Source organism: Mastigoproctus giganteus, chromosome 12 (genome assembly GCF_048544385.1).
Source record: "Mastigoproctus giganteus isolate SK-2022 chromosome 12, ASM4854438v1, whole genome shotgun sequence".
Taxonomy (NCBI): Eukaryota; Metazoa; Arthropoda; class Arachnida; order Uropygi; family Thelyphonidae; genus Mastigoproctus; species Mastigoproctus giganteus.
In genome coordinates this window covers 47,261,134-47,278,716 of record NC_143586.1, presented here as the reverse complement: position 1 = coordinate 47,278,716, position 17,583 = coordinate 47,261,134, and the positions used below count along the sequence as shown (strand labels likewise).

Genomic DNA, 17,583 nt, shown 5'->3' with positions numbered 1-17,583 from the left:
TAAACTGTTGATTATTAATTTTGCATTGTCATTTGTTTTTAATATTTTAACAAACCTCTGTTTGGTTGTTCAGCAGGTGAAATAATAAATAGCTGCTCTTCATTTTGGCTACCTTTTTTGTTTTTTTAAACACAGTTTAAAACTCTTTTTAGTCTTAGCTCCAGTTTTTTGTATAATCAGTCAGTGTTAGAATTAGCCTTAAGTTTAAATAGAATGCTAAAACTAAGTATGGAATTGTACACAAATGTAACTTCTTTTGAATATAATTTTATTTTGTTACTCATTCATTAAAAATTATTTTATTAGAGATCATCATTTCTGTTCAAAGCAAAGCACTCAAATAATATTATGCTAAAATTTTGAAACTTGTAAAATGAATTTGCCAGTATGTTGTCACCCAGGTTAAGTATATACTATGCATGCTTAATATAAGTACATTACTAGTACAGGCAGTTCTCGACTTTACGAGTTAATTCGTTCTTTGTGGGCGCTCGTAAAACGGGAATTTATTTCCCATAGACATAAGGTTAAAAATACGGGTTACGTTCTCAACAATGAAATTAGTTTGTTTAAACAATGATTGATTTATCGAAAGAAATGAAAACATAGCCTGTAAAATCAAGCAAATTATAATAATAGAGAAATTATTTACGACTTAAAAATGTTAAAGAATGTTTATTCTTCATAAAAAAAAATAATAATAATAATCATCTACTAAATGTGCACTCTTTGATCACTCATTATTGGCTTGGCACTCATTGGTTTGTTGCACAAGGAGTCGCCTTCTTCAGGAATGTTAAGAGGCGTTTGTTTCCAAGATAATCTTCTCTTTTAATTATAAATTTCATGATTGCATGCTTAAGCATTTTTTAACGGCACACACAAATTGCAATTTACATGATTTGTGTGGAGTAATAAGTTTATGAAGCTTTAAAAAAAAGGAATGAAGAGAAGATTCTGAAAATTTATTTATGTTTTTGATATGATTGAAGATTTCAGTAAAGGGGGAAACACATTTCACCATAATAACGTTAAAAACCACACAATTCCAGCTATTGGTATTTTCGCAAATGCAAGAAAATCGAGTTTACTACCCATTTACAATTAGATGCACTAACAGAAAAGTCCAATAAACTGGAAAGTGCAAATTGTTTTATAGTCGTGATCTCCAGAAAGGTGCTTTAGAAAAATATCACAAAGGCGTTCAAAATTGATTCTTATAACATGTGATAACGATGAAAGTGTAGTGCATTTTAATGATTTAAATTGGTAACTAATACAATTTACAAACCACACTCATGACCTTAAGCAGTCGATATATGAGTGGTATAAAAGTAAAGGAAAGCAGCAGCATGAAATTAACTGCTTGATGCTGTCAACCCCACTGATTGAGCTCTGAGCTATTAACATCAACAATTTGTTTTGTTTAGAGCTTGATATCCATTTTTATTTATTTATTTTTTTTGCTTGTGTTGAAGTTTATGTACATAGAATAAACTTTTTTCGATAAAATTGAGTTTTGTTCTGATTTATCGCTTAACAATTTTGGCTTGCTTCTAATTCATCAGTTTCACTTTCTGCCTACACCAAAGCTCGCAACAATTGTAAAGCAGTTATTAATCAGTCCAAACTAGAGTTTGAACAAGCTAGGTTAGAAAACTTGCTTCTTGCCCTAATGGTAGCCGAGCATTCTGGTCTCTTGCCAAAGCTATTGGCTGCAACTTTTGCCCATCTCTGCTCCCACCTCTGTCCAAACCAGATGGTTCTGTTGTCACGTCAGCCAAGGATAAAGCTGACCTGCTAGCATCCCATTTTTCTTCCAGCTCATGTATTTCTGATCTTGGTAAAACACCTCCCACCATTCCCAACACGCTGCATTCAATGCCTCCTGTTGTCTTCCGTCAAAAGGATATCAGAAGGATTTTGATGAATCTTGATGCTAAGAAAGCTCCAGGTCCTGATGGTATTTCTCCACTTGTTCTCAAAACCTGTGCTCCTGAACTTACTCCTATTCTTTGCCGCCTCTTTTCCCTTTCTTATTCGAAAGGTGTTTTTCCTTCTGCGCTTGGAAATTTACTCATATCCAGCCAGTTCCTAAAAAGGGTGACAAATCCCTCCCATCCAATTATCATCCCGTTGCAATTACTTCTACTCTCTCTAAAGTAATGGAGAAATCAATTAACCGCCAACTCTTAAACTACCTAGAAACCTTCCATCTGATCAACGATCGCCAGTATGGATTCCGTCAGTGTCGATCCACTGGTGATATTCTGGCTTATGTTACCCATTTATGGACTAATTCAATGGAAAGGTTCGGTGAAACACAAGTAGTTGCTCTTGACATCTCAAAGGCTTTTGATCGTGTTTGGCATAAAGGTCTTCTAAACAAGCTTCCATCTTATGGTTTGCCAACTGTTTTTAGTAATTGGTTATCCAGTTTTCTCTCTGATCGCTCACTGAGGATGATGGTAGATGGCTCTCTGTCTTCTAACTTCTCCACTAATGCCGGTGTTCCCCAAGGTTCAGTTGTTTCCCCCCACTCTATTCCTTTTGTATATCAATGACCTTCTTCCATTGACTGGAAATCCTATCCATAGTTTTGCTGATGATAGCACATTGCATTCAACTTTCCATTTTGAGAAACCTTGTCCTGCTCAATCAGCTCCAACTTCTCGAAAATCTGCTACCAATTCCTTAAATGCCGATCTTCAGGTAATTCTGCAGTGGGGCAAAGACAACTTAGTTGATTTCAACCCTTCTAAAACTCAGTCTTGTCTTATATCTCGCAAAAAGGATTCTTCTGCTCCTATGCTTATCTTTAGTGACACTCCGATTTCTAGGCAAAATGATATATCTCTTTTGGGGATTACCTTGACTTCTAATCTCTCTTGGCAAGCACATTACAAATATTCCTTCCTCTGCATCTAAAAAACTTGGTTTTCTCTTTCGCTCTCAGCGTAACTTTTCTTCCAAACAGCTGCTCACTCTGTATAAATCGCAAATCCGCCCTGCTATGGAATACTGTTCCCACATCTGGGGTGGTGTCCCCAAAATCTCTCTCAGGCTTCTTGATTCCATTCAGAATAGGGCAGTTAGGTTAATTAATGATTCATCTCTAACAGAGTCTCTCCACTTGCTTTCTCATAGACGTGCTGTTTCTGCTGCATGCCTCTTCTACAGATACTTCCATGGGCACTGTTCTTCTGAACTGGCTTCTATAATTCCCGCCCTCTCTTTCAAAACAGTCCAAACCCGTGCCGCCACCAGCCAACATCCATTTACTGTCCAACTTCAAACCCACAGAACCAACTTTTCATCTTCCTCATTTATTCATTCAACTGCCGTTTTCTGGAACAACCTTCCTTCATACGTATTTCCTGAAAATTACAATCTACCGAAGTTCAAGTCCAATGTCAACAAATATCTTCTTTCATCTTCTCAACCTCCAACCCAAGCACGGTACTAAGTACTATAGGTTCTAATACCTCTCGTGTTTGGGGTTCACATAAAAAAAAACAAACAAACACAAAACTAAGTTTACTTTTAGCTATATAGACTACAAATTTTGGACTTTTACTTTACAACCATTATTTACAATTTTTCTCAACACATTCTGAAAATTATGGAACATTGAATGCACTCTCTCAAATATAGGTGGCAGCAAACAGTTAATGTTTTTTTTGGTTTGTGGCTTCTAATTTCAAAAATGACCCATATCCGAAAAAAGGTTGGGATGCGATAGAGCATTTTTTGTAAGAATCGAAGCAGGTTATCAGTTTTTTTTTTTTTTTCTGGTTAAAATTGATAACCTGCTTTGATCTTCTGACTTATAAACACTGTGCATTTCCCCAGAAGTAGTTTATAAATTGAAAATTATTTGAGTGTTTTCTGCACCTTCCATATTATATGATAATATAATAGGAGGGTGTGCCGCCAAAGTTTTTTTTTCCTCTTTGTTGCAGTAAGGTTAATATTAGCAAATGAATGATTAAATTTGTAATCTATAAAAATATATATTTTTTATATAAATTTATGGGAGAAAAATTATTATATTTTGTAATAAATGGCTGCCAACATAAATGCATATTTAAGCATTTATGTTGTGTTTAACAGTTATGTAGTCAGATACATTTTGCCTGTTTGAAAGATGCAGAAAGCAGTTCATTTCTTTTTAAAGTAGAAAGTTATGGTGAGAATAAGTTACATTAATATACATGGGCAATGATATAATATGCATGTGTATTTAATAAAGTCAATCTAGTATATATGAAAGCAATTTAAAGCTAAGTAATCAATATGTTGATTCTTAAGAACAGCATTCTGGTAGTAGTTAAGCTATTGCATATTAAAATAATAGTTCTATATTTAACTCTGGGAAATTGTTTCATTTGCAGAATCTATAAGTTTAACCTTTGTAATGTATATGGCATTTTTCTATAGAGATCGCCAAAAAAGAAGAAAAAACATCGAATGATAGAAGAGTTAGCTGACCTAAAACTTGTTGCATTAGGAACAACAGTGGGAAACATTCTTTTATATAGTGTTGCAAAAGGAGATGTTCATACACAGTTGGTAAGTTGTTTAATTGATTGATTGTTTAAGTTGTTGTTTAATTGTTGGTTAATTGTTTAAGTTGTTGGTTAATGTGTAAGTTGTTTAATTGATTTCATGATTGATTAAATATTGTTGCTAATAATTCTAAGTGATTTGTTAATAAATCATAGAAATAGAAGGATTGCTGATATTACAGCTAGATTCATATATTTTTCAGAGAAAAATTTTCTTTCTTTCTTTCTTTTTTTTTTTTTTTTTTTTTTTCTGCTCTTTTCAGAGAAAACCTGTAGAAACTTTATTTTTTTTATTTTATTATTTTTTTTACTTGTGCATGTTTGTATTACTTGGCTGGTTACATCTTAAGAGAATCAAAGAAGTTTTCCTGAATGTTGTAACAACTAAAGCACCACAGCATATGGGATGAGGATCTTTCATTCAACCACTAATCTATTGCCACAAAGGCCTATACAGCAGTTGTGGAGGCATGAGACAGGAATAGATGTGCGGAAATTTGCCTTTAGCCAGTGGGTGGTTAATTGCTGGAACAAACTTCCATCTGTTGTTGTGAAAGTTGATAGGTTAAATAAATTTAAGGAGAAACTGGACAAACATTTAGAGGGAATTGTTTTGTAATTTTTTTTTTTTTTTTGGCTGATGCTGCATAACTCATACACTTGCTTTCTTGCATCACATGCCACTACTACTATTAGTGAGACTTAAATAATAGACTTACCATTAACCTCCTCTCAGCTCTTAAAATTATTATTTTATTTATTTATTTTTATTTTTTTTGGTAAGAACTAATGCTTTTTTAAAAAATTATTTCTTTGTCTGTTTTGGCCAGAAAATCTCTCATTTTCCTCTTGCCTACATATACCTAATTTCCAACTTTTGGAAAGTCAAAAGTTGGCATGTATGATTAAACACAAATTTTAAAGTCGTATCAGCTGGAAGTTGATATGCTGGAATATAATGTTTTAAATTAATTGAATTAACTGAGAAGTATTTTTATGAAGTATTATAAATATTAATATGTATTTAAATTAATAAACATTATTTTCAAAGTTGCATGCAGTATTTACGTAATATGCCTTTATGTTGATGGAATGAAACATAATATTTTCAGTCAAATATATTTTTAACTATCTTGCTAGCCCACAAGGCTGTCAGGAGCACATATAACTGAAAATGAATAAATATTAATAACATTATTAAACTTTAAAGCACTCTAGTATATTAAACTTTAACTGCTGGAACAAACTTCCATCTGTTGTTGTGGAAGTTGATAGGTTAAATAAATTTAAGGAGAAACTGGACAAACATTTAGAGGGAATTGTTTTGTAATTTTTTTTTTTTTTTTTAACGTGTTCTTTGCTACTTGATGCATATGTGCATCGGGTGGTTTTGCATTCATCTGGATGAAAAGCCATTTGACTTTAAGAACTGTTTTCATCTAGCTTGTTGCACAAAAAACTGGAATTGTCATCCATCAGCTCCCACCAAAACTGACCATGTCGGCCCTTGGGGAGAGAAAGCCATGAGTCTTTTCTGTCTCGATTAAACTCGTCTCCAGACTTTTTGCACTTAGTGTAGAAGGACAGTGATTGTACGACAGTGAAGTATTAAAGGCATTACATTATTTATGCTTCTGAAACAATTCCATAGGACTGAAAAGACTAAAAAGAGACTACTCCAATTTATAAAAAAGAGAAATAAGCCTACCTGTAAAAATTATCATACATTAAGTTTATCATTCCATGGCTGATTTTTATGGGTACGGTTGAACTCATAATAAAGTGACTAAATGTACCATGTGCCTTAGCACATTTTTTTGAAAACCATGGTTTAAAGATGAGTTTAAGATGGAATGAGAAATAAGCAATCCCTACAAGAATATTTTCAATGACAGAATCCAAGCTGTATTACATTAGATTTGAAACAGTAATCTAGCCAAGGAATAGAAATCATGCAGGCTATTCCATTTGGCATTGCCATAATGCCAACCAAGATGAGGGTGAGAATAGCTGTGTGACAGATTCCATTAGAGAAGAAATCATCTAAGTATTTGCAACTAACCCCACATTGTGGCTATTTTCCAGCAGAATTAATTTGAAGCATCTTTGATTACGATGACTTTAATGATAACGTCAGTCATGGGATAAAACACAAAATTAGTATAACTAGATTGTATTCTCCAGCATCAATGAACTAGATCTTACTGGCCATATGCAGAGTAAGAGCATCTATAAAAGTGTCATCGGAGCACCAGAGATATCAGCGGTAGCCAGTGTAGATTACAGTACAGTGTCAGTGACCCAGATGTCACGCTAATCATTTCTTTGTCGTTATGTGTTAGAGAAGTTTGTCTGAACTTTCAGTCAACTGTAGTCATTGTGAAAAGAGGATGAATTAGGAAATACAGCAATTAAGAAATAATCTGATTGGCAGTGAAGAGCAGTTGATCCCTGCAGAGGATGATTACATTGTTTCAACAATCATTCTTTACAGACCTCAGACTACAAGGGAAATTGTTAAATATTGCATGTATTGCAGACATAGAGCAGCAATATAATGAACACCAATTTAACTCTAGCATAAAGGTCAGTGTGTAATGTAACTCATTAGTCTATAGAATCTCTTTAATAGGTAATGTATATTCTAAGTGTGGAAAGAATTTTTCCTTAGTAAGTGACGATGATAGTAAGCACTGTTATCTGCTTTGCCGGGTTGTGAATATACATACTTTATATTTGTGTGTAGGCTGAAAATATTACACAAAAATGTGTTTCTGAAAATGGGATTTTCAGTCCAAATCATGTATCTATTCTTTATGATTTATTAATTTGGAGTATTAATTAAAATGATTTATTAATTTGGAATTCAAGTTTTGTGTATAATAAATTTAACTTGAATTCCAAATTAATAAATTATTTTGTAGTCCCTTAACACAAAGTTGTGCTTTTATTATACCAATAATAAAAAATGCAACTGTTTTTGATATGTAAACCCTGCTAGATTCTGGTATAGCTTAAATATTGAAGCCTTGCTCAAGTTTAATCTCTCATGTTCCATGGAATGAGTTGGAACACCAAGTCATGGCACATTAGAAACATCTCTCATCAGTTATAACAATTGCCTTGAAAAATTATGAGAGGGAGGTGTCAGCTTCATAGTAAAATAAATCGGACAGAGGTATTCTGAGATGGATCATAACTGCCATTAAAGATAAAGTTGTGACCACATGCTTTTAATTTCCTAAATGAATGTTTTTTCACAAAAATTGTCTAAACACTTCAAGTGTATAATGTACAAAGAGGATTTAGCATCTTGTGGTACTTATACAAAAGGTAGCTGGTCAAATGGTTTAGAATGGTACCCAATTAATTATGTCAACAAGGCACTATCACAAAAGTTGCATTTAATAGAGGCTCCACCTGTTTTTTCCCCCCACAATTTAGTTTCAAAGTGAAACCTAAATGATTATCAGAAACCTTACTCACACTGTATGCACTAAGTGCCAGTGAACAAGTGAATATATATCTTGTATTAATTAAGACATAAATATCATATATGATTGCTTTATTAAATTATGTTTATGCATATGACTGCTTACACAATTAAAATATTTATTGGAATATTTTCAGAGTGGAGGACATGCTGACACTGTCAATGATATTTGTTGGAGTACTGATTATTTCTGTCTTTTTAGTTGTTCAAATGACAGGCATATTGTACACTGGGATCTTAGATTAGGGAAAGTAAAATAGTAAGTAATTTCATGATCTAACTTAACTGTATAGGTTATGAAAGTTTTTATATGAATCAATTTGTGCTAATGATTAGATCAAGCCATATGTGTATCTTATTTCACATGATGTTAATTAATATTGAATAAGATCTTATGATATTATTAATTATTCTACAGTAGACAAAAAGCATATGTGAAGAAATATTATCTATATAGTGCAAGGAAACATGTTTTTTTTTGTGGCTGGTATGGCAAAAGCTGTGCCAGCCAAAAAAAAAAAAAAAAAAAAAAGTACCAGCCCAACTTGCCTCTGGACTTCCCCATTTTGATAGCATAACCCATGAAAATTAACTTATTCCAGTAATGAACAACTCTCAGAGTAAAGAAAAACTTTGTAGAGTCCGGTCTATAACTTTTTTTTCACCCTTAATTTGATTTTATGCTTCCTGGTTTTAGTGCCATGTAATATCATGTTATTACCCTTAATTTGATCAACCCTTAATTTGATTTTGATTTTATGCTTCCTGGTTTTAGTGCCATGTAATAGCTCTAATTTTAATATTCAAATTTTAATTCACAAAGCAGACGGTAGATATCTTTCTACCCAGCAACAAAATTTAAAATTGGCCTGCTACCATGTTTCCATTCCAAATTCTATATTCAAATCAAGATTTGGATTGAATTATCAATCCAAATCTTGATCTGTCGATCAAGATCTCTGAATGTTAAAAATCTCTGACTTTTAACATTCAGAGATATTTTACAATTTTGATTATGAATTAATTTTTATAGATACTTAAAAATTTACAAATCTTACAAATTTAATTTCTTTCATATAACTATACTGTGGATTTTAGTGTTTTGCACCAACCTTATGTAAAAATAAAAACACAAAGGAAACTGGACTTTTGATAACTGTGTTTATAATAAATTATAATAAGGAGGCAGAAGAAGGAGGAGTTTTGCCGTTCCTAGATGTGTTGGTCTGTAGGGAAGACCGACAGCTAAAGACTAAGGTATATAGGAAATCCATGTGTAAAGGGCAGTATTCGCACTACAGTTCAGCTCAGACCAACCATCATAGGAACAGTGTGATAAGAACATTAGTTGATAGAGCAAAATCACATTGCAGTACCTCCGATGATAGGAAGTTAGAGTATGAACGGGTCACGACGGATCTTGCAAAATGTGGTTACCCCCAGAGGATTATAGATAAATATGTTAAAGGAAATCAGAGGAGAGGCGAGTCTTTTACACCAACATCCACTGCATACATTCCCTATTATCCGGGTCTGACTGATCACATAGCTAGAATACTAAGAAAGTACCAGACACGTTGTGTGCAGCTTCCGGGGCGGAGGCTGCACACAATCGTGTCTCAGGTTAAGGACCCCATTCAAAAAGAGAACACAAGTGGGGTCGTATATAGCATTAGATGCCCGGATTGTGGGGAATGTTATGTAGGGGAAACAAAACGCCGTCTCAAAGATCGTCTGGGGGAACACACTAAGGCAATAAGAAATGCGGAGTATGGCAAATCCGCCGTGGCCGAACATTTTTGGGAGAAGCAGCACCAGATCTCCCCGGACGATGCTATCATCACCGATCGGGCGCATAAGTTCTGGGACCGTAAGTGGCTCGAGAGTTTGCGGATCTGTTCTACAATCAACATTAATAGAGATAGAGGTACGCGGATTCATCCCCTCTTTGAGGCCACTATCCTCAGAAGGGATGAACGGTTCTGTATGACTCCCGCTCGAGCCACTTCCGGTTCCACAACGCAAGAGAACGGAACGCGTGAGAATGAAACACATGATGAGTACCATGAACCTGCTGATATTTAAAGATGTACGGCAGAATAAGAAAATACCGCTGAAGAAGAAGGCTGGAGCCTTTGAAAGCTATGGTTTTTTATCGCTTTTAACTTAGTATATTTTAATGCATTTTATTGTTCTTAATGTAGCAGATTTTAATATTTTATATGTATAGTTTATCGTAAAGTTAAATTTATTGTAAATACAGGTTATTATAATTTATTATAAACACAGTTATCAAAAGTCCAGTTTCCTTTGTGTTTTTATTTTTACGTAAGGTTGGTGCAAAACACTAAAATCCACAGTATGAATATACCCAACCTCAGAGGCCTGTTTGAAGAATTCTTTCATATAACCTCTGTTTATGATTATATCTTTGGTTTTTCGGTATCATTAACTCTAATATTTGATATAACATTGATCTACTTTATAACATATTTGCATAAATTAAATTCATTACAATATTCAGAAAATTTAAACATACCTTTGGAAGATATTTTATATTAGTTCTAACAGTGTAAATGAAACAGACAAGAAGTTATATACCAGTAATTGTGCACTTGGATCCCCTCAGCCCCAGTATTTCGGCTACAATCTTTTTTCCAAAACATTTTTTGTCTTTTATATGGACAATTCTCTGGTTGTATGAAACTAATGCATGTTTTGGAAGTGAAGAAGAGTGACTTCCACAACACATTGAACAAGTTACTTCCAAATATCAAATTCAATTGAATTAAAGAACCAAGGAATCGTAACATTTCTTGACATCAAGCTTTCCAGACCTTCAACAGCATGCAGACAGTCTACCAAAAATTCCACTGGAGTAATACTTCACTGTAGATCTTGCTTCTCATATTCCACTGAAAATTGGAGCTCTTAGCACTTTTGTTTTGGGAGCTTTCAGAGTTTCTAAAAGTTGTCTAGAACCTCTATTGCCAAAATGAATAGATACCTGAAGCATATCATATCCAAGGTCAGTGGCATCATCCACAGATTCAACCATCCTCCAAAGCCCCCTCCTCCTTCCCCAGTATAGGCTAGAATCCATATAAATATCATATACAGGCAGTTCTCGCTTTAGAAGTGGTTTTTTTTTTTCCCAAAGGATCAAGTATCAACAAAATCGAAAATATGATCATTAATCGCAAAAAAAATGAATGTTAAACATTCATAAATACCGCATTTCAAACCATGTGCGTAGCTATACAATACAGTGTACCCAGCTTTACAATATTAATCCGTTCCAGAGACATCATCATATTGTGAAAATATCATAATGTGAACCCAATAACACATTGTTTTTTGGTAATTTGTTCCATGACCTCGGAAGTTGAAATTTTCTCTATATAACTCTCTAAAAGGTCGTTTTTAGCGCAAATTGTATTAGTTACTAATTCAAATCATTAAAATGCACTACACTTTTATCATTATCATATGTTCTGTTATAAGAACCAATTTTGAACGCCTTTGTGACATTTTTCTAAAGCACATTTCTGGAGGTCACAACCATAAAACAGTAAAAACAATTTGCACTTTCCAGTTCATTGGGCTTTTCTGTTACTGCAAGCAATTATAAACATGTAGTAAACTTGATGTTATTGCATTTGTGAAAATACTGATTGCTGGAATTGTGTGGTTTTTTGCATTATTATGGTGAAATATGTTTCCCCTTTACTGAAATCTTATATCTTATAAAGAACATAAATAAATTTTCAGAATCGTCTCTTCATTCCTTTTTTTTTTATATATATAAGCTTCGTAAACTTATTACTCTGCGCAAATCGTTTTAGTTGCAATTTGTGCGTTCCGTTAAAAAATGCTCGTGCATCTATTGAAATTTATAAAGAAAATAGAAGATTATCTTGGAAACAAACGCTTCTTGAAGTATTTCTGAAGAAGACTACTCCTTGTGCAATGAACCAACGAGTACCGAGCCAATAATAAGTGATCGACGAGTGTGCATTTAGTCGATGATGAAGAATAAACATTCTTTAAAATTTGTAAGTCGTAAATAATTTCTTTATTATTATAATTTGCTTGATTTTACAGGCTACGTTTTAATTTACAGGCTACGTTTTAAAGCACATGCTCGTAGCCTGGCACAGGCTACGAGCATGTGCCAGGAACGAATTAACTCATAAAGTCAAGAACTACCTGTACATGTAATAACCAGGAAAGGTATTTAGAGCAAGTATTCTTGTGAAGAGTGAGTGAGAAAGGAAAGGAGAGAGGGGTGAGGATTTCAAGAGGCATCATTTCAGTAAAGAAGCGGGATACTATTTTGGTGCAAGTATTGAAATAATTTGAGGGAATAATGCCAACATGTGCATTATGTTTTTCTGTCTTTGCTGCCTGGGGTCAGTATTGTCCCTTCTGTGACAGTGACAGATCTTAGGCTTGTTGCTTTTTAGAGAAGATTGTTTATCTCTGAGTTTACCTAAAGTTACAAATATTGTTTTAATTGAATATCATCACCAAGAAGGTAAATTCATTAGTCATTAAATGAAAAGAAAAATTCCAGATGCTTTTACATGTATTTACTCTAGATTTGTTTTATTTTTATAGTTTGTTTATTTTGCAATGCTACACAAAGCTTGATTCCATGCACTGTTTTGCTAATACCAATACTAATTTTATCTGAAGCAATTTTCACATTTCCTTGGTGCATGTAAATACAGTGTTACATATCAACTATGCCTCATATCAAATTCTAGTATAGCTTAAAATTACATTAAAGTTGCATGTTTAAAATGTCTTTGGATGATTGGTAAGTTAAATATTTACCAGTTATCCAAATTTATATATGTGTGTGTGTGTGTATATTTTAGTACTATAAGTTATACATGTAACTTGTTATCGATTCTTCATATTTTGTTTAAGTATTACAGGCTGGCCTCAATTAACGTGATTAATTCGTCCCGCGAGCGCATCGCGCAAAACGGAAATGTATTAATCGAATATAATAATCAATAGGAAAAATTTATAATTGGTCCTTGACCTTCTGGACTGTCCATAAAGAATTTTAAAAATACCTTTTAAATAACTTTTTAACTGTATACAATGTAAAAGATAATGAAAATAATTATGGAATTAAATGTTTGTTTCATAAAACAGCGGTTCCCAAACTGTGCGCTGTGGAATATTTTAAATTTTCGAGGGAAACACAGCGATACTCGACATCTATTGGACACCGCGCAAACTACTAGCTCGAGGTAGTTCACAGTTTCAACATTTCTTATTAAGTTGTTTGGACCTAACTACTAAACGGAACTGTTAGGTATTTCTTTTGGTCTGGGTGTGCCTTGAAAAAATTACTGAGACATTAAGTGTGCCGTGAACCGAGAAAGTTTGGTAACTTCTGAGACATAAAATACACAATGAAGAAATGACTGTTGCAGAAATATTTTATTTATTGATGAACAGTGTTGACTTTCTCTTTTCATCAATCAATTTCCGATAGCTGACAACAATCTTCTCTGGGCCCTGGCAAAATAAATATCGCAGAGAAACTCACCACCTTTTGTTTGAGGATCTCTGCGATATGAAAGATTTCATTTAGTTCTTTTACCGTTATCTCCTTCACAGTAACATTTTCATCTGGTTCATTTAAAAATTTGAATTTTTAATGCAAGTGTGAATTAACTTTATTAGCGGGAGACAAACAATTAACGCGTCTTTTTCCGATGGTTGATGGAACACACAGGCGGGCATCAGGCAGACGTTTGTTTATTACCCGTCTAACTCACGGTAAGCTTAACACACGATTAAAATCTTTTTCAACTATTGCATAAAATAAAAGATCGCATTAACTGGAAATTTGCATTGTGTAAAGTGAAAAGTGGTATAATTTTTTTTCAAACAGTGGTAACTGAAAAACGCATTAATCAGACTTGCGTTATGCGAGGCCTGGCTGTACTTTAAATATCAGTATTTGGTGTTCATGAGAGTCTGCCAATCCCCTAACTTCTGTGATCAGGGAGATATATTTTTGATTTGATTTGATGTAGTACTGTGAATGTGAACAACATAAAAGTAATCGTATGTGCATATTTTGTATATAAGACTTGGACAAAAAAAAAAAAAAAAAAAAAAACACTACACTGTACTTTTTTCTTTTTTTTTTCTTTTCTTTTCAGTAAATGGAAAGCTGGAAAAAGTGTACATTCTCTGTGTTTAATAGATAGAAAAAACCTTTTATCTGCAAGTTATTCAATAAGGTGGTGGAATTTGGAAACAAAAACTGAAATAAAGGTGAATAAATTTTATCATTTTTTTCTCTCTCTCTCTTTATACACATCTCTTTTTACACACACACACACACACACACACACACACACACGCACACACACACACACACAGGGTGTCCCATAAGTCCAGCATCACGGGGGAAAAAATACGTGGATTGGCATTCCAGCTATATTGTTGCAAAGCCCATTCACAAAATTCCATCCATCGGTTGAGATCATCTTCGCTTAATTTCTGTAGGAGCTGAAGTTTATATGGATGCCATTTGTGAGTCTTAAGAATGCAATGGATTCTACTTTTTGACACACTCGTGTTTCATTGAATAATCAGCGAAGAGACTTTTCGGGACTTCTATTAAAATGAGCAAGGATAGCAGTTGCCGTATCATCATCATCATCATCAGTTGATCTCCTCTAAGGTCCACTGTGTGGTTTATATTGTATGGATCCTGTTTCCCTAAACTTTGCAACAAGTCTGCTAACACAGCTGTGCATTATTGGCTCATGGTCTGGATGCAATCTGTTAAATTCAACAGCGTCTTCGCTTTGACTTCAATTTCCTATGTGTAGAATTATTTGGATCCGTTCTTCCTTGCTCAGATACATCATGATCTGTAAAAATATACATTAACCCTATGATGCTGGACTTATGGGACACCCTGTACACACACACACACACACACACACACACACACACACACACACACACACACACACACGTGCGTGTGTAAAATTCCTACACCTCCTATTGCAATTTAGTGTGGACATTATTTAGTCTGCACTAAGTGTGAGGTGAAAAACCATTGTAATGTTTGTGTATATTTTATTTATTGATGAAACAGATTATTTTTATCTTTCTGAATCTGCCCAGATATCTGTTTTGTCAGTTTTAGTGTGGGGTAAGGAAATTTGCTGAGTTTATTCAAAATTTACAAGTTGTGTTGATGAGACAGGTAGTTTTTTTTATTTATTATTTTTATTATTATTATTACTAGGAAACCAAACTTGCTACACATCTAGGAGATTGAGTTTTCTGATAGATTGGATTTTTCACTGGGCAGATAACTTTTCTGATATCTGCACACTGGCCAATTTGACATGACTTTTTTGTCATTTAATTTATTTGATACATAATTCATTTGTCAAAGTTTTAATTTTCTGTCAGAAAAGGCACACTAATTTATTATCATCAAATTCAGTATAGTTATTAACTGGATATCAGTTACTTTCAGATAAAGTAAGAAATCTGTTATTGGGTCCAAGGTATTTTGCTGATCCTGCTTATCCCAAAGGAACTAGTAGTTGTTGGTGACTCTATTGTCAGGGAAACGGGAAACATGCTTTGTAAAAAGGATAGGTGGAACAGGACCATGGTATGTCTGCCAGGGGCAAAGGTTGATGACGTTGTAGAGCGGATATCATCTTTTAAGGGCACAAAAGGTGATATAGTTGTACACGTTGGCACTAATGATATTAAGAGTAGGAGACCGGAGGAATTACTTAACAAGTACAGGTCACTGTTGAAAAAAAGCCGTAAATTAGGGTTGAATTTGAAAGTGTCTGCAATTCTGCCCAGACACGATAGGAGGGAGTATATGATGAGAGCCCTGTCGATCAATTCGGCCCTGGAAAGACTGTGCAAGGCTCAAGGGATAGAATTTTTTTTCAGCCTGGTCTGTACTTGTTAACAGGAGAGACTGCTTCTACAGGGATGGGATACACTTAAATAGAAAGGGTGCAAGAATGTTTGCTGATGCTATCGAGGCAGTGTTAGGTGGGTTGGAAAACTGCTAGATTGGGGGGATACAAGGACTAATAGATTAAGAGTAGCCACTGGCAGAGGTGAAAGTGATTCTTGCACTGCTTCTATTGGAATGAGCCGCAGCCTGGAAAATAAGATGCAGGATATTTCAGAGACTGCTGGGAATCATTGGGGTACAAGTAAACACATGGGTTGTGTTAGGGTAGCTAAGAATAGAAACAGATGCATGTATACTTGCGTGTACACCAATGCTAGGAGTTTAGTAAATAAGTTTGATGAATTTGAGGTATTGCTCAAAACATCAAAGGCAGATATTGTGGGGATTTCAGAGACGTGGTGTCACACAGATATAAGGAATGCGAATGCAGAACTGGAATTTGGGGAGTACAATTTCTACAGAAAGGATAGACAGGATAGGAAGGGAGGAGGGGTTATGCTATTAGTTATGAAATACATAAAATCCAAGGAAGTGAAGCCAGTCGACATTGCCGGACAGTGCATGTCGAGTCAGTTTCGTGTGACATAAGCATTGGGAGATCAAAATTGAGAGTAGGAGTGTGCAATAGGCCTAATGACTCTGATGAGTATAATAAGAAACTGTACAAGGAAATAGAGTGGGCCAGTAAATCAGAGAGTCTTATAATGGGGGATTTTAATTTCCCAGATATTGACTGGAATTTGGGGGCAGGTCACTCACACACTAGCAAGGCTTTTGTGGATTTATTGGATGATTGTTTTCTACATCAGCATGTTCGGGAGGCAACTAGATGGAGTAATACTCTCAATTTGATTATCAGTAGTGATTCTTCATGCATTAAGAATCTGCAGGTAAACGAACCACTAGGTGGCAGTGATCACAGTGTGCTGAAATGGGATTTAACCAAAGAGGTAACTACCATTAGGGGTAAAGGGAAGGGTTATTACTTTCATAAAGGCGACTACGATGGACTGAGACTGTATTTAAATTCTATACAGTGGGACCAACTGATGATGTTACCAACAGCAAATTCAAAATGGGAAGCATTCAAAGAACTTATCTTGGAAGCTACTAGGCTTTACATACCAACTAAAAAATATTTTTCAAGGTTTAGGCCTAAGTGGATGTCAGATGAACTAATGAGACATATGGCAGAGAAGAAAATTGCATGGGATACATGCAAATTAACACGTGACACAGAAGCCTATGATAGATACAAGTTGATCTGTAACCAAGTTACAAAGGAGGTTGGGCAGGCGAAGGCAGATTACGAGAAATCTTTGGCAAGGGATGCAAAGAAAAACAGCAGAGTTCTTTACTTATGTAAACTCTAGTAGGAAGGGAATGATTCAGATTGGTCCACTTGATATCGATGGGTCAACTGTTGATGATCCTGCTCAGGTAGCTAACAAACTAAATGAATATTTTGCATCGACATTCACACATGAGGAGTTATTCAGGAAGGGCAATGCCATAGATGAAGT

General features: G+C 34.6%; 1 protein-coding gene across 1 annotated transcript in view; it reads left to right on the top strand.

Annotated features, from left to right (window-relative positions):
- The window catches only part of LOC150077016 (WD repeat-containing protein 43), a 107,368-nt gene that overhangs the window by 7,071 nt on the left and 82,714 nt on the right, over positions 1 to 17,583 (top strand). Inside the window, exons 2-4 of the mRNA XM_090386882.1 lie at positions 4,441 to 4,572; positions 8,199 to 8,320; positions 14,253 to 14,367. Of these exons, the coding sequence (XP_090243008.1) occupies positions 4,441 to 4,572; positions 8,199 to 8,320; positions 14,253 to 14,367 (369 nt within the window). The remainder of the gene's footprint in view (positions 1 to 4,440; positions 4,573 to 8,198; positions 8,321 to 14,252; positions 14,368 to 17,583) is intronic.